This window comes from Mesoplodon densirostris, chromosome 1 (genome assembly GCF_025265405.1).
Source record: "Mesoplodon densirostris isolate mMesDen1 chromosome 1, mMesDen1 primary haplotype, whole genome shotgun sequence".
In the NCBI taxonomy this organism is placed as follows: domain Eukaryota; kingdom Metazoa; phylum Chordata; class Mammalia; order Artiodactyla; family Ziphiidae; genus Mesoplodon; species Mesoplodon densirostris.
This window is the reverse complement of record NC_082661.1, coordinates 163,119,387-163,138,299: the sequence shown is the minus strand read 5'-3', so window position 1 is coordinate 163,138,299 and position 18,913 is coordinate 163,119,387. Positions and strand designations below refer to the sequence as shown.

The following is an 18,913-nucleotide window of genomic DNA, read 5'->3' as shown; positions in this document are numbered from 1 at the left end:
AACTTCTGAAGAAAAATCTTACACTTTGTCTTAAACAGGAGCAGCCTTGATCTTCTTTAAATCCAATGCATTTTTGTGTGTTTGTGTGTGTGTGTGTGTGTGTGTGTGTTTGTAGGTGGGAGAAGTGGTTCATGATATTTCAATCATTTAATATATCTTCAACAGAAAATAGATTACCACTAGTTCTGTGATGTTTATATTTGAATTTTATGACATTAATTTGCTTAGCAGTGGCATTCTAATAATCTTTTTTTTCTATGGTTTTAGAGAAGAGACACTTGTTAATTCGGCAAGTATCTAAACTAAGTGTTAAGGTTATTGCTTTATATACTAATAGAAGTCTAATGGAATTTTTTGTGTCTTGGTACTGAATATAACTGTCATTTTTCTGTATAAGATGTTCAAAATGTGTAGGAGGGAATAGGTTCTCATGCCAGTTGCCTATCAACCTTGGTTTAACCAAGAGTGTCCTCTCTATGTAATAACCTCAGGACCAATGTTTTGAGTTTTTGTTAAACTGATATAGAATTCTCTTAGTACAATCTTAGGAGTAATATCATCCTCACCATTAAACATTTTAGAACTACACAAAGCAATTTATCATTGTTATATTGAACATCAATAACTTATAGACTCTTGAAGTTTACAATGTGTCTGGAAATTTTTTTTTTTTTTTTTTTTTTTTTAGTTTTATTGAGGGGTAGTAAGCAATAATGCAATGATTTCAATCCAAGGCCCACTTTGTGAAGAAAATATTTAAAGTATATCTTTTCTTAAGGGATAATCAAGTCTCAGTTATGTAGTCTTTGCCCTCAAGTCCTCTTTAAGAAACAAAAATATAATAAGTGACCAGGAATCAGAAAATCCTAACAAGTATGAGTGATTCTGAAAAATCTAGCTGCATATGAAATTATAAAGAGATCTTTTTCTCTGACACACTGTAAAAATTGTTGAATATGACGCTGATGATGATGCCAGCATCTGACCACATGAATTATCTTAGTAATCACTTGTGTTAGATTGAATTTAAGACTTATCAAAGGAAAAGAACAAATGAAAACAATATCATCAAAACGCATCCCTTTAGAATAAAGATCGATTTTAATATATTTTTTTACTTCATGATTTTTCTCCTCTACCTTTTTTTAAACATCTTTATTGGAATATAATTGCTTTACAATGGTGTGTTATTTTCTGCTTTATAACAAAGTGAATCAGCTATACATATACATATACATATACATATATCCCCATATCTCCTCCCTCTTGCATCTCCCTCACATCCCCCCTATCCCATCCCTCTAGGTGGTCACAAAGCACAAGCTGATCTCCCTGTGCTATGTGGCTGCTTCCCACTAGCTATCTATTTTACATTTGGTAGTGCATATATGTCCATGCCACTCTCTCTTTGTCCCAGCTTACCCTTCCCACTCCCCATGTCCTCAAGTCCATTATCTACACCTGTGTCTTTATGCCTGTTCTACCCCAGGTTCTTCAGAATCATTTGCTTTTTTTTTTTTTTTTTTTTGATTCCATATATATGTGTGTTAGCACACGGTATTTGTTTTTCTCTTTCTGACTTACTTCCCTCTGTATGACAGACTCTAGGTCCATCCACATCACTACAAATAATTCAATTTCGTTTCTTTTTATGGCTAATATTCCACTGTATGTATGTGCCACGTCTACTTTATCCATTCATCTGTTGATGGACACTTAGGTTGCTCCCATGTCCTGGCTCTTGTAAATAGTGCTGCAATGAACACTGTGATACATGACTCTATTTGAATTACAGTTTTCTCAGAGTATATGCCCAGTAGTGGGATTATTGGGTCATTTGGTAGTTCTATATTTAGTTTCTTAAGGAACCTCCATACTGTTCTCCACAGTGGCTGTATCATTTACTTCCCACCAAGAATGCAAGAGGGTTCCCTTTTCTCCACACCCTCTCCAGCATTTATTGTTTCTAGATTTTTTGATGATGGCCATTTTGACTGGTGTGAGGTGAAACCTCATTGTAGTTTTCATTTGCATTTCTCTGATGATTAATGATGTTGAACATCCTTTCATGTGTTTGTTGGCAATCTGTATATCTTCTTTGGAGAAATGTCTATTTAGGTCTTCTGCCCATTTTTGGATTGGGTTGTTTGCTTTTTTGATATTGAGCTGCATGAGCTACTTGTAAATTTTGGAGATTAATCCTTTGTCAGTTGCTTCATTTGCAAATATTTTCTCCCATTCTGAGTGTTGTCTTTTCATCTTATTTATAGTTTCCTTTGCTGTGCAAAAGCTTTTAATTTTCATTAGATCTCATTTGTTTATTTTTGTTTTAATTTCCATTTCTCTAGGAGGTGGATCAAAAAGGATCTTGCTGTGATTTATGTCATAGAGTGTTCTGTCTATGTTTTCTTCTAAGAGTTTTATAGTGTCTGGCCTTACATTTAGGTCTTTAATCCATTTTGAGTTTCCTTTTGTGTATGGTGTTTGGGAGCATTCTAATTTCATTCTTTTACATGTAGCTGTCCAGTTTTCACAGCACAACTTATTGAAGCGGCTGTCTTTTCTCCATTGTATATTCTTGCCTCCTTTGTCAAAAATAAGGTGACCATATGTGTGCAGGTTTATCTCTGGGCTTTCTGTCCTGTTCCATTGATCTATCTTTCTGTTTTTGTGCCAGTACCATACTGTCTTGATTACTGTAGCTTTGTAGTATAGTCTGAGGTCAGGGAGCCTGATTCCTCCAGCTCCGTTTTTCTTTCTCAAGATTGCTTTGGCTATTTGGGGTCTTTTGTGTTTCCATACAAATTGTGAATTTTTTTGTTCTAGTTCTGTGAAAAATGCCACTGGTAGTTTTAGGGATTCTGCTGAATCTGTAGATTGCTTTGGGTGTTATAGTCATTTTCACAATGTTCATTCTTCCAATCCAAGAACATGGTATATCTCTCCATCTATTTGTATCATCTTTAATTTCCTTCATCAGTGTCATAATTTTCTGTATACAGGTCTTTTGTCTCCTTAGGTAGGTTTATTCCTAGGTATTTTAATCTTTTTGTTGCAGTGGTAAATGGGAGTGTTTCCTTTATTTCTCTTTCAGATTTTTCATCATTAGTGTATAGGAATGCAAGATATTTCTGTGCATTTATTTTGTACCCTGCTACTTTACCAAATTCGTGGATTAGCTCTAGTAGTTTTCTGGTAGCATCTTTAGCATCCCCTACTATGATTGTATTACTGTCGATTTCCCCTTTTATGACTGTTAGCATTTGCCTCATATATTGAAGTGCTCCTCTGTTGGGTGCATAAATATTTACAATTGCTATATCTTCTTCTTGTATAGATCCCTTTATCATTATTTGGTATCCTTCTTTGTCTCTTGCAATAGTCTTTATTTTAAAATCTATTTAGTCTAATATGAGAATTGCTACTCCAGCTTTCTTTTGATTTCCATTTGCTTGGAATATCTGTTTCCATCCCTCACTTTCAGTCTGCCTGTGTCCCTATGTCTGAAGTGGGTTTCTTGTAGACAGCATATATATGGGTCTTGTTTTTGTGTCCTTTCAGCCAGTCTATGTCTTGTGGTTGGAGCATTTAGTCCATTTACATTTAAGCTAGTTATCTATATGTATGTTCCTATTATCATTTTCTTAATTATTTTGGTTTATTATTGTAGGTCTTTTCCTTCTCTTGTGTTTCTTGCCTAGAGAAGTTCCTTTAGCATTTGTTGTAAAGCTGGTTTGGTGGTGCTGAATCCTCTTAGCTTTTGCTTGTCTGTAAAGGTTTTAATTTCTCCGTCAAATCTGAATGAGGTACTTGCTGGGTAGAGTAATCTTGGTTGTAGGTTTTTCCCTTTCATCACTTTGATATATCCTGCCACTCCCTTCTGGCTTGCAGAGTTTCTGCTGAAAAATCAGCTGTTAACCTTATGGGGATTCCCTTGTATGTTATTTGTTGTTTTTCCCTTACTGCTTTTAATATTTGTTCTTTGTATTTAACTTTTGATAGTTTGATTAATATTTGTCTTGGCTTGTTTCTCCTTGGATTTATCCTGTATGGTACTTTCTGAGCTTCCTGGTTTTGATTGACTATTTCCTTTCCCATATTAGGGAAGTTTTCAACTATAATCTCTTCAAACATTTTCTCAGCTGTTCTTTTTCTCTTCTTCTTCTGGGGCCCCTATAATTCGAATATTGGTGTGTTTAATGTTGTCCCAGTGGTCTCTGAGACTGTCCTCAATTCTTTTCATTCTTTTTTCTTTATTGTGCTCTGCAATAGTTATTTCCACTATTTTATCTTCCAGGTCACTTATCTGTTCTTCTCCCTCAGTTATTATCCAATTGATTCCTTCTAGAGAATTTTTAATTTCATTTATTGTGTTGTTCATCTTTTTTTTTTTTTTTTTTTTTTTTTGCTATTTAGTTCCTCTAGGTCCTTGTTAAACCTTTCTTGTATTTTCTTCGATCTATTTCCAAGATTTTGGATCATCTTTACTATCATTACTCTGAATTCCTTTTCAGGTAGACTGCATACTTCTTCTTCATTTGTTAGGTCTGGTGGGTTTTTGCCTTGCTCCTTCATCTGCTGTGTGTTTCTCTTTCTTCTCATTTTGCTTAACTTACTGAGTTTGGGGTCTCCTTTTTGCAGGCTGCAGGTTCATAGTTTTTGTTGTTTGTGGTGTCTGCTCCCAGTGGGTAAGGTTGTTTGTTCAGTGGGTTGTGTAGGCTTCCTGGTGGAGCAAACTGGTGCCTGTGTTCTGGTGGATCAGGCTGGATCTTGTCTTTCTGGTGGGCAGGACCCTGTCCAGTGGTGTGTTTTGGTGTGTGACCTTATTATGATTTTAGACAGCCTCTGTGCTAATGGGTGGGATTGTGTTCCTGTCTTGCTAGTTGTTTGGCATAGGGTGTCCAGCACTGTAGCTTGCTGGTCGTTGAGTGGAGCTAGGTCTTAGCGTTGAGATGAACATCTCTGGGAGAGCTTTCACAGTTTGATATTACATGGAGCTGGGAGGTCTCTGATGGACCAATTCCTGATGTCGGCTTTCCCACCTTAGAAGCACTGGCCTGACACCCGGCTGGAGCATGAAGACCCTGTCAGCCACATGGCTCAGAAGAAAAGAGAGAGAAAAAGAAAGAAAGAAAGAATAAAATAAAATAAAATAAAGTTATTAAAATAAAAAAAAAAATATTAAAAATTAAAAAAATTAAAAAGTAATAAACAAAGAAAGAAGAGAGCAACCATACCAAAAAACAAATCCACAAATGATAACAAGAGCTGAAAACTATAGCTTTTCCTCCTGGGAGGAGCATCGATAGTGCCCTGTGCTTGCATACAGGCTTCTTGGTGGCTGCAGCAGCAGCCTTAGCATTTCATGCCCATTTCTGGTGTCTGCGCTGATAGCTGCGACTCACGCCTCTCTCTAGAGCTCATTTAGGCTGTGCTCTGAACCCCCTCTCCTTGAGCACCCTGAAACAATGGTTTCTTGCCTCTTAGGCAAGTCCAGACTTTTTCCTGGACCCCCTCCCAGGTAGCTGTGGCACCCCGCCCCCTTCAGCCTGTGTTCATGCAGCCAACCTCAGTCCACTCCCTGGGATCTGAGCTCTGAAGCCAGAGCCTCATCTCCCAGCCCCCACCCACCCCAGTGGGTGAGCAGACAAGCCTCACGGGCTGGTGAGTGCTGGTCGGTATCCATCCTCTGTGTGGGAATCTCTCTGCTTTGCCCTCTGCACCCCTCTTGCTGTGCTCTCCTCTGTGGCTCTGAATCTCCCCCCCCCCAACCCATCCTCCGTTTCTGCCAATGAAGGGGCTTCCTAACATGTGGAAACTTTTCCTCCTTCACAGCTCCCTCCCAGAGGTGCAGGTCCCATCCCTATTCTTTTGTCTTGTTTTTTCATTTTTCTTTTGCCCTACCCAGGTACGTGGGGAGTTTCTTTCCTTTTGGGAAGTGTGAGGTCTTCTGCCAGCATTCAGTAGGTGTTCTGTAGGAGTTGTTCCACATGCAGATGTATTTGTGGGGAGGAAGGTGATCTCCATGTCTTACTCCTCTGCCATCTTGAAGGTCTCTCTCATTTTTCCTTTTAAGTAGTTAAATGTTATGTTGTGACTGCTATTGCTCCTTCAGGAATTGAATTACTTTTTTTTACTAGAGCTTTGATGGCTTTTTTGAGAAATTATTTTCCAGATCTCTATCTTTGCAATAGTTAGGATACCTTTTCTGTTAGCAATTTATGATTTTGTTTTTTATAGATGTTAAAAAGTGGATATGACATAAAAACAAAAAGCGAAGCTACATATTTCATTTTATTCTCATCCCCCTCAGTATTCACCTGTACTCTCTGAGTCACCCCATCTGGTCTCTCTACTTCCGTGTCTTCTCATTTCCACAGTTCAGTATACCTATCACCAGACTAATCCTGTGTAAACACCATTTTCATAATGTTACCCCCCTCACTCAGAGTTCTTCACCCACTTGCCCAACCCAAAATTCTAATCTCATTACTTCATCATTCAGACTTTTTTCATCCTATCTTTCCAAACTTTACATCCTGTCCCCAAACATAACTTAATTTTCTCTTGCTTCTCTGCATCTGTCCCTGCTGTTTCCTCAACCTACATCATCCATCTCACAAGGCACCTAACTTGGTTCCTTTTCACATGTCAAAACTCAGTTTGATTTCTTAATCTTCTGGTGAGTCTTCCCTGCTCTTCTCATGTTACTGTATTCTCTTTTTTATTGTAACTTTATATGACACTCAGGATTTAACACTGATTTACTATTTTGTCACCTACAAACTATTATTGTCCCATATCCTGTCATGGATGCATGCTCTGTCCCTACAGCTACATTTTACTTTCTAGGAGTTAGTAGATACATTTTATAATTCTTCTGATTTCCCCCCATGCCATTAAACAAAATATATTTTAGAAATAATAGGTTATTCAACTAAAACTTACTGGTTATTTGAAATTATTTTCAGCAGTAATGATAATAAAATACTCACCTGGAACAGATGAAACTCTTGTAACCCAGAAGAGCTTTTGATTAATCCATGAAAGCAGAATTTCCTGAGAGCAACATGTAAAATCAGAATAGCTAAAACATATTCACATCTGTAAGAAGTATTGAAGATTATTAACATGTCCAAGTTAATGTATCCAAAGACAGTTGATGATTTTTAATCTTACAGCTGGAGTTACAACCAGCAAGGAGATACAGACTGACCTTTACAATAGATAGGAATATGCAAGAGTGAGAGATATTGCTAGTTTAAACCACACCAACTTTGTAAGGAGTTGTCTTGAGTTATTATATATAGGTCCAGTTCTTCTAATGTATTTTAAAATTCTTTCAACACCTACATTCTGTATAAGGAGATAAGTAATTGAAAGATTTAGCTTACCTGACTTAAAGGAAGTAATCTGCATGCCATTAGATCACGAGATTAAAGATTCTGGTTCCTCTTCATGGTGACATTACATGGGAAAGGCAGAGTGGTTAAAAGTATCAGAGGTCCATCTGGTCTATGTCCTTAGTGCCTTTTTGTTGATTCCAATTAGGCTCATATAACTGCAGATATCTCTTTAAAACTGCAATTTATTTTAATTTTTCCCTGTAATGTTTGTTATTTAATGTTTTGCTCTTTTTTTTTTAGGTGGAGTGAGTGTAGGGTATTTATCAAATATTTGGATCAACCTGCCATAATTTTAGTCCCATCCCATTTCATGTTATTTTCTAACTTCTGTCAATGTCTTATTTTGGCTTTCTTTTTTTTTTTAATATTATTGTATGGCATTATCTCTACATGTTTTGTCCCTAGACATTAAAGGAACATCTGAAAAACAAAGCATTTATGTTTGATGGTAACAAGTATGGATGTGACATGGAAACTCACTTTTTTTAACTTTACAGCTACCTTTACTACTTTTTTCTTTATTTTATTTTCTTTATTTTATTTTTTCATCACTCCCTGTGGCTTGTGGGATCCTAGTTCCCCAACCAGGGACTGAACCTGGGCCTTCAGCAGTGAAAATGTAGAGTATCAACCACTGGACAGCCAGGGAATTCCCTGCTCCTTTTCTCCTTAACTGATATTCTTATTTCTTCTTTTATGTGATTCATCTTCAAGTGAAATATTATGGGTTTTTGTTTTGTTTTGTTTTGTTTTGTTTTGTGGTACGCGGGCCTCTCACGGCTGTGGCCTCTCCCGTTGAGGAGCACAGGCTCCAGACGTGCAGGCTCAGCTGCCATGGCTCACAGGCCCAGCCGCTCCGCGGCATGTGGGATCTTCCTGGACCGGGGCATGAACCCGTGTCCCCTGCATCGGCAGGCGGACTCTCAACCACTGCGCCACCAGGGAAGCCCAAAATATTATGTTTTTATACCTTCCTCCAAAGAAAATGATAAAGGGTAGCTATGTTTTAAGAGATTATATTTTTAAGTTTATAAAGCATTTTCTTTGTTAAAGTTTTTAAATGGCAGAGAAATTTAGTAGATCCTAACTGGCATAATAAATTTAATATTTACAAATTTTAAGATCTCTCATGTAGTAGCTGAATACATTGGGTCTGCAAAAGCTTTAGGTGATAAAGGTTTTGAAAATCTAATACTGGACTTTAATGGCTTTGGGTAGTAGCAGGCTTTTAAAAACTTCAAATGACAATGATTTCATTTACCTCAGTAAACATCTGGCATCAAAATAAGCTCTTGAGTTGAGCCTTATAATATAAAATATAATTTAAATGTTGTCTTCTTTAAGTACTTTCAAAAAAGATGCCTCCTCATCTTTTTAAAAGAAGAAACACTAGATCAGTGATTAACATATCATTATAATGTAATTCTCAAATTTTATATCTAAATCACTTGTAGTTAGCAATGTTTTTTCTTTGAGACTAAGGATGCATCCTAAAAGTGGATTAAGAAAATAATGAGAGTCAAAAGGATGTGTTTAATAAATTTATTGCAAATTTCACATTATATTTAAGGTATCTGAATCTGAGATATAGAGAACATCCAATGCTTGCTTTGTATCTTGCTTATTAAGGAATGTTAGATGTTCACCTAATTGCTAATGTCATTGATCACTAGGACTCTAGTTGGAGACACTTACCCACCTGGACATAGCTGTGTTCCAGTGTAAAAGGAGAAATGTATTTTATGCAAACAGATTCCAGATGCCACTTTCATCTTTATAAACATTGGGTGTTTATATTTTCTCTCTATGACATTTTCTTAACTTTTCATCCATTAATCAAACATCCAAATGAGACAAATTTTATACATATGTATGTTTGTCAATGAATATTCCAATCTTTATTTACATATTAAGAATTTGCTTATTTTTAGAAAATGTCAGTGTTTAGAGAAATGTTATTTAACAACAAATTTGGTGTTTGGTTAAGTCAATTCATAAAAGCACACTCAAATGTGCTTTAATTTAAAATATTTGTAAACATGTGAGACTTTTTCATTCTTACTCATGGGTTTTGCCAATAAAAACATTTTGACTTTCATAAGTAGAAAGCTTAGTCATGTTATCTTGTTCTCCTGCACCCACAAGAAATTGACATTATTTTTCTGATTCTACTTAAATAGTCATCTTATCTCCAGTTTTCTTCAAAATAAAATCATCATGGAAAATAGAAAAATGAGAGCTTGGTCTTAAGTACAACATTTTAAATAGAATAAACATTTTCACTTTTCACAGTAGTGATTCAGAGAGAAAAACCCAGGCATTCAGCAATTAATTATACTAATTTCTACACATAAACCTATATTAGCTTGTCTGTATCGGTGATTAGAGAAGAAAATAAAATGTTGCTCTATGTGTCTGTGAGCTAGTTGGGCTCTAATGATACACCTGGTAATGAAGATCACATGCCAATTAGCACTATAGTAATCTGATGCTGTTACTGGATTCAACAGCCAAAGTAGCACCATGTGCTCTATGAAAGTGGTTAAGGGCAATCATTTAAAAAATACATAATTTATTTGATTAAAAAAATTCTTATCTGGAAAAACCACATTTGTAAATTCACTTGTATATATAAATATAAAGAAATATATATATATATATATATATATATATATATATATATATATGTATACACACACACTAAGTGCCTTAAGAAAGTATGATAGGAGTTCAAAAAGAGATATTCACTAGATATTCACAGGAGATTCTTAAAATTTAACTATCTAATTAAGTTGAAATGAACTTTGACAACTGAAAGCAATGAGATTCTGAACAAGAATCTGCTATGAAACAAGAATTTGCAGAACTGAAATATTTTTATTTAGGAGCGCTGGGGGAAATTTTGGCTTGCTATAACAAAGACACACACACATGCACACGCACATGCACACACACAGAAACTAAAAACAAAAGTAGAAAACTTCCACCAGTTAATTCCAAACCAGACATATATCTGTGCAAAGAAATCAGGTGACACACATTTTCACTTAAAGAGTTATTCCTGTATTCTTTCCCTTATTTCATTCTGTTTAACAAAGTATTCTCAATAGTCAATTTCTTTGGAATTCATCTTATATATCACTGATGGTTGTGTAAGTAATATTAACTGATTTGTTAAATATTCACTTACATATGCCAGTCTGTCAAAGCAAATTTTAACCAAAAACCTATAAACCTAACAAATAGATGGTAATCATCTAGTTAGGCAGAGTGCATTTACCTGAGATGTAAATGCATATATGACATTTAGTTATAAAGATGACTTTCTAAATTTTTATTACTTTTATTTTAATGTGCTGCCTGAGGACAATAAATATAATTTGACAAGTGATTTAATTAAGGAGGTAAAAGACCTTCTTACAATCTAGGTAATATTTTTGGAAATTACTGAATGAAAAAGTTAATCGCCTGGCAGTCTTTCACACCAACTGTGCTGGCAATCTAGTGGCAAACCTAATAAATAGTCTCTCGTATAGACAAATATGCTTCAGATAATAATAGAGTCATTGAGTAGGGTATTCTAGACAGTCATTCAAGAGGGAAACAATAGAATAAGCAGAGCCAAGTTGAAGAATCAACAGAGGCAGTGATGCACAGAATTGTGAAACTATTTACAAGCTGACACTCACTGCCACATGTTACTGACTGCAGATCTAAAATCTATTGTTCCATTCTCATGTGGCAAAAACACAGGCCCTCGTGCAAGACTCAATAGATATTGAAGCAACTTTCCCCGTTATACAGAGAAGTGCAATGATTCATCAACATTTCAAGTTTCTTCCTTAGAATTTACTTTTGAAAATGGTGATACTTGTCTTGACTTTGTCTATCATACCATTATTCCTTAACATCATGTTCATATTTGCTTGCTTTAAATTTTTTTTAGAAGTCTATGACTATTTATATTTGAATTAACTTGAAATAATAATGAATAATGAAGCAAATCTTCATTTTGAGAAGAAATATTCCATGAGTCCTTGATGACAAGTAGCATCTATATTACTTTCATAATTTCTTAAACATGTTTTTTAAATATATAAATCAAAACACTTTCTACCCAGTAACATTTCTAACAGCATTGTATAATTATTAATATTTAAAATCATTTTGGGTGTAGTCCTTCAGCTTTATTTTGACACTCATTAAGAACATGACAGTAAAATTGTATAAATTGTCATATTTATTCATAATGTTCATTATAATTTACATAAATATTTTTCTTCTAATTATTAAGCTCTATGTCATTTCAATGTTGTTTTATTTGCCCCCCAAATGATACAAGTTAAATAGTTTTGAATATATAGCAAAATAATACACTTCTCAACTTGAGTTAAATGTACATTACCATTTTCACAATATTCTAGGGTAAACAATAATTTATAATTAGGACAAGGTAGTTGAATTAAATATCTCTGAATTCAAAGTTATGCTTCTATAACCCAAAGAAATTATAATCAAGATAATATTTTCTTATTAATTGTATATCATCTTATCTCTAAGGATTTATATGACTGAAATGTTCTATACATTTACTATATAAAGTATTATTTTCTTACATGTATAAAATATTGAGTGGAAAATAACCTTGGGGATAGTCTGCTCTTGGTTCCCTCTACAAATTGAAGAGACTTAGCTACAGTGAGGCAAAATGGCTTAGAAAACTCCACAATTATTCAGGCATAATGAAAGCTGGAATCAGCCTGCCTTTCTGTGGTTATAACAGTGCATGTGCTTGGTCAAGCATATCAGACCAAAATAATGTAAAGATTGTGTTGATTTCCATTAAAAGGTACCTTCATCTTTACACACAAGTTTATACTAGTTTGGCTAAATCCTATGAAGACTAAATCAGCTGCATCTAGTAGTAAGCTCATTTTCCTTTGCTCATATATACAGATAAAATATAGACGTTTTGTGGCTGAATGTTTCCCAATTTTGGTTATGGGTCTAGATATCTTTCTATGATAATAAATTACTTCCGTTAACGTTTAAATAACTAAGGGCCCACCCAGTGAGAGTTAATTTATTTGAGGTCACTTAATTATAATTTGCTAGCATTTAATTTTCAAAAAAAGACACTCCTATTTGTTGCATCTCCAAAGAGCTCCCAGTACCATCAGATTTTTAAATGGTTTTGTCTTGTGTATTGCCATATTGTTTGGATGGCCCTTAGTGGCCAAACATTTAATTAAAGCCCCTTGAGGGGCTTATTCTTATTATTTGTTATTGGACATCTGCCAAAGCTCATTTTACCAAGTGTTTGTTGCCTACTTAGGCTACTTCTGTGTAGATTTTTAATACTGTCTATATACCTTAAGTGTTAAATACTCCCTATAAGGAATCATTTCCTTCCATCTCCAAAGTCTAAAATATTCAATTTTTGTATATTTGAAGGTTAGTGTGCAATTTTGTCTTGCAATCTGATAATTTTTTTTTTTTTTTAGTTAGTGATTTTTCATTATATTTTCCTTAGAAGAACAGGAACCCTCCACCTTGTGGATGAAATCTTTTTTATTTTTTTTTTTTGCGGTACGCGGGCCTCTCACTGTTGTGGCCTCTCCCACTGCGGAGCACAGGCTCCGGACGCGCAGGCTCAGCGGCCATGGCTCACCGGCCCAGCCGCTCCTCGGCATGTGGGATCTTCCCGGACCGGGGCACGAACCTGTGTCCCCTGCATCGGCAGGCGGACTCTCAACCACTGCACTACCAGGGAAGCCCGAAATCTTTTATTTAGTTAGCTTATGTAATATATCAATAGCGATAATAGCTTATCGAATGCCAAGTTTTCAACATTCTCTGTAGTAAGCACATAGCACACATTATTTTGGTTAAGTATCATTACAAATTGAGGGAAATTTTTCACTATTCTCAAGAAGACAAGACCTAGGCTCTTCAGTAACTTGTGCAAGTTTATTTCACTTGTAAGAGGGAATCTTGGTTTCTGTCCATACCTCCCTGAGCCCAGGTTGTAACCATTTCACAGTACAGTCTTCTCTTTGAAAGAACAAGCCTGGGCTCCTCACTGACTTCCCTTTATTGTTATGTTGGTTTCTATGGAACATAAAATGCTAGAACATGTATCATTTTTAAGAAAGCCTTAAATTACAGTGTCTGTGTTTTCTTTCAAGTCTGTGTTTTGGGCATTTAAGATGTCCCCTGGATTGAATATTTGTGATTTTATTTTAAAATCTATTTTAGCAGAAGCTACAAGGTGATGATTGGTGTTCTAGGTTTGTCTCCCAACACTGCATGGTTCATGAAATCATTTTTGTTTGTTTGTTTGATTTTTTTTAAAGTCATGTAATGTATAAGGTATTCAGATAGTGATATGATGATGATGATGGAAAATCCAAAGATTATAATTTTAATTGTTTTCTAGAGGGTTAATCTAAAGATCCTACTTTGTTTAGTCCCCGAGACTATAACTATTAGAAAATATAAAATCATATTTGTTTTCTTCATTGTAAAATTTATCTAGATCTTCTCAAAGAAAAATGTGTCTCCTTGTGTTTAATTTCCTTCTTTTGCAGTTAAAAAAATATCCTGAGGCAAGAAAGAGTATAAAGAATATTTTAACAAAACAAACTTAAAACTCAATTTTAAACTCAGTGTTACATAATTAGAGTTCTCTTCTTTTTTTCTGGAATAATTGCATCACCTGTAATATTCCAAGCATGCACATTGAAAGTTAGTTTTTACTGATTTTTTTTTTAATTGATTGCTGGTTTGACTGAGCTGACCTTTGCTTTAAATCAGAATTGATTGGCCAATTGAGTCAACATGGTTTAATTGGTTGTGCATATATACAGAGACTTTGTTTATTGAATTTAGGATATTCTGAGTAACATGATTTCCCTCTGCTTCTCTTCTGCTCCAGGAAACACTCTGCTTTATGATTGCATTTAATAATGTGTCAGAAAGCAAATGGAAATAGTACCATACACAAGGGAGAGGAACAATGGATTCAGCAACTGTTTAACATCCAAAGAAACCATTCTTAGAAGATTGTTTCAGATTCATCTAGTTTGTATATTACACTTATTTGTTATATTAAAGATGGTATCTGAAATCTGGCTTCTGTAAAGTTATCAGAAAACCAAAAGCCATTGACAGTATGATAGCCATCTATTATAACTGTATGATTTCCAACATTTAAAAAAATTTGGAGAGCCTCCTAGAATTATAGGATAAATCTGAATGCACTAAGGATACTGCATTCTATCCCTGTGTTTCCAAGTTACATTTTTACTGTTGTAACTGGGTAGCATAATGTGCAAAAGAAATTAAGTAATACATAAAAGAACCAATATAGATTCTGAGATCTTGGTGGAGGATAAAAATAATAGTTTTCTTGTTCTTTTAAAATATCTCATTTCCTTTATTTTGTCCTTTTTTTATCATTTGGACATCAGAAACAGGTCTGAAACTCAGAAATTAATAATCAGAAGGATATGAGAGCCAACTTTCTGGGTGCTAAAGGTAGCCTGCCTCTCAGTGCCAAAATTATAACTGATTTCATAAATTTAGTTCTTGTGTTAGGAACTGTAGTGCCAATGAAAATCAATAAAAACAATTTCCTTCTACATTCATGATCCTCTCCTCATATTCATTCTTCACATTCTTTTCAGGACCACTTTGTCAAAATGCCGCAGGGCCATACAAAATGTAATTTTGTGTTTCTGTGTGTATGCCCCATGAAACCTGATTTTTCCTGTGTGCTTTTGATTGCTATGAAGTGCAAAAGGGGTTTTAGGCAAAGTAAAAATTTCACATTTTCATAGTTTTTAAAATATTGAAGGAAACACCAAGTTTTGTTGTCATTTTTTGTATAAAATTTGAGGCTGCATACAATTTGCATACTGTAAGTAGTATATTCATATAAAGAGCATGTGTGTATGTATAATTACATGTGTGAATAATATATTTGCTGAGTTAATCCTTATTGGATGTCTGAAAAGACACTGTGCAAATAAAGATTAAAATGCAATTTTAAAAAAGAAAGACCTTGTTAAGCCCACAAATCTTTAACATAGTTGAAAACTCAGATGCTTCCAGACAGATAGGTTATTATTCATTAATTAATTCTCTCAATCATTCATGTATTCATTTATTCAAAGCATTTATCAAAGCTGGGGGCCATGTGTATTACCGTAATGGCAGGGAAAATACATGTATTGATATATCTTTTTCTTCAAAAAGCTTATTTAAATATTCAGACTATAATATAAGTTTAATACAAGCAAGTACACAATACATCATTTCTAACACCAACTAATTATTCCTTTAGATTTACGTGGTTCACCTACATTTAATTCTTGGACATTGATTCTTCAAAATAATTCACAAACATTTTGCAAGAATTGAATATACTACTATGCATGCAGTGTTTAATCTAGGGCCTGACTCATCATCATATTCAATAAATTATAGTAGTTATTATCAATATTATTTTTTTCCAAAACTGTCCAAATGAGATATGTATTATTTTTTTCCATTTCACAGTTGAGCAAACTGATTCTCAGGTTAAGTTATTTTTAAAAGAGACTGAACAAATTAAATGGTACTGCTAACGTTGAAAGCAATAGATAATTGATTTTAAAGAATGATGTTATCTTCTTGAAGACAAGGGGATATTCATAGTAGTATGTTCATTATTTAAATTGTCTGTCCCAGTCTGTAGAGTATAATGTTATCTAATATTTAATGAGCATGCATTTGTTAGACATTGGGCTAAGCAATTCTCATGTTATGTCTTCTATATATTATAATATCTCAATGATTGTAGGTTTTTTATAAATGTCACCACTTTATAGATGAGGAATCTGAGATTAAGAGAAGTTTAGCAGTCTTCCTCAAATCAAATAGCTGGTAATCGTTGAAGAGATTTAACCCAGTTCCAAGTGAAAAGTACATACTACTTTTAAGCTTGATGTTGTACTGACACAAAGTCTGTAAAAATGTTTTGAAAGCTCAAGATGATTTGAATATTTGGGTTTTTTTTTCCCATGTCTATTACCATATACCGTATATCAAAAAGCAGGTTAAGGGACCTAGCATTATGTTATGGGCCATGTAGTAAGTATCAGTACTGTTTTCAAAATGAAAACTTAGAATGTCAAGTACAAAGAAATTTAGATTATCAATAGAAGAAAATCAGATAAAATTTTGCTTATGTCCACTTGGCCATGCTGGGGATAAGCCCTTCTGTGATTATTTATTATATGTTATTTTAATACAACAGAATAACATATTTAATATAGGAAGTTTGGAAACAACATGCGTTTAAAAAATCAGATTTCTTCCTATCACCCAGAGATAACAAGTTTGAAAATATTGACACATATGCATGTAATATTCTCATTTTGCTATATGCTTGTATGGAGCATGTTCTGGGTGGAGGGAGTGTGGTGGTGGCTTAAAACAACAGAAATTTATTCTTTCACAGTTGTGGACTCTAAAAGTCCAAAATCAAGGTCTTAGCAAGGCCACAATTCCTCCAAAGTCTCTAAGTAGAATCATTCCTTGCCTCTTCCTAACTTCTGGTGGTGGCAGCAATCCCTGGCCTTCCTTGATTTACAGGTGCATTGTTCCAGTCTCTGCCTGTAACCATGTGGTGTTCATCTTGTGCGTCTGTCTTCACATTGTCTTCCCTGTTCTTATAAGGATACCAGCCATATTGGATTAAGGGTTCAGTATGACCACATCCTAATTATGTCTGTAAGGACCCGATTTCCAAATAAGTTCACATTCTGTAATGGGAGGTGTTCAATATATCTTTGGAGGATACAATCAATTCCATCAGAAACATGATACTTACAGAATTAGAATTTTGTTTATGTATTATTTCAGGTCTTTTTTCATTGTGAACAACTTACATTGTCATTAATGAAGATAATTACATTTGATTACAGTTCTCCAGTTGACTTACTTTGATTTCGAATGTGGTAGAAATCTTTAATTTAGAATTCCAGTTGTCAAATAATATGGTAATGTACTTTATCACCCCATGGTGCTTTTGTGAGGAAGTAAGACACCCCTCTGAGGGATGCTGTGTAAACCTGTCATGTTATTATTTTCCTCTGGCATTGCAGGGACACTAGACATTTGACTTGTTCTCATCCTTTCCCCTGCATATTGGCAATAAATATAAGATCCACGTGGCAGCTTCAGTCTAGTGTACTTGGCTGTGAGTCATCTTAACAACCAGGAGAGCAATTCTTGGTGAGGTGGAATGAGCAGCTCTTTAATAGCAGTGCTTAGTGGGAAGGCTGTCTGAGGCAGAAAAGAGACTTTAAATTAAATGGACTTTACAGAAAATTGTCTTCACTTTGTAGTTTGGAGTTAGAGTTGCAATTTTCAACTTTCTTTTCCCTCACTTACCTGTTGCTAAGAGATCACATTCAAGGTAAAATTAATGCTTCTCCATTACAAAGCATGTAGTCAGCAGTGGAAGAGGAAATATAACATGCGGTTCCTGTGTCTGTTAGCACTTTAGAAAAATACGTGGCATTAAGAGACAGAATCATGTGTCCAGTAGACATTTGACAAATGATTATTAAATGAATCAGCGGGTACTGAGTAGTAAGTGTTAGGGCCTGTCATTGTGACTGGATACTGTTTGCCTTATCTTCTTTGTTTTTTCCTTTCTTCAGCTTTTAAACTCTTAAGAAAATCGAAAAGCATTCTATCAAAGTAGAGTTGATGGTCATTATTATCCACTAAAGTTCACTGTAATATTAACAGAAATTGCCTATGACTCTAGAATCTGTTAGAACCAGGGAAAAAATTACTTTATATCAGGACACTTTTAGTTGTGTAATACGATTTCAGGGTCAGCAAGGGAGTTCCATTGAGGTGAAACTGGAAGGTACATGCTATAGGGTGATTAAGTTCTAGACCTAGTTAGTACTGCCACATTTTCCCTTCAGTGTTCTTGAAAGATAGTATCTTGTATCTGAGTGTTCCTTGTATCCTCAGAAACATCATGCTGACCAATGATCACCATCCAGTTCCAAGTCAGCCACATCCTTCAACAAATATTCACATCTAATTCAAGTAAGGCTTCACTTGAGTTTCTGTGACACTACAATGCAGTGCAAGACAAGGTTATTTTTTCTTAAGGTTCACTCTGTAATTTAGGAAATAATACCTTCAAATAATTAGAACAGCAGTCCCCAACCTTTTTAGCACCAGGGACTGGTTTCCTGGAAGAGAGTTTTTCCACGGGACGTGGGGGGGGGGATGGTTCAAGTGGTAATGCAATTGATGGGGAAAGATAGGGAGGGATGGGGAGCGATGGGGAGCGATGGGGAGGGATGGGGAGCTATGGGGATCAGCAGAGGAAGCTTTGCTCGCTCGCCTGCTACTCACCTCCTACTGTGAAGCCCGGTTCTTAAAAGGCTGATGATTGGTGCTGGTCCTCGGCCAGGGTGTTCGGGATTCCTGAA

At 35.1% G+C, this 18,913-nt stretch overlaps 1 protein-coding gene across 8 annotated transcripts in view; it reads left to right on the top strand.

The window, feature by feature from the left end:
* Window positions 1–18,913, top strand: part of PCDH7 (protocadherin 7) — a 423,700-nt gene that overhangs the window by 332,164 nt on the left and 72,623 nt on the right. The window contains exon 3 of one of the 8 annotated variants that reach the window (XM_060111347.1): window positions 14,344–14,387. The exons of the other annotated variants lie outside the window; for them this stretch is intronic. Within the exon in view, the coding sequence (XP_059967330.1) occupies window positions 14,344–14,372 (29 nt within the window). The 3' untranslated portion in view covers window positions 14,373–14,387. Of the gene's footprint in view, window positions 1–14,343; window positions 14,388–18,913 lie in introns of those variants that run through there. 8 annotated transcript variants of the gene reach the window in all.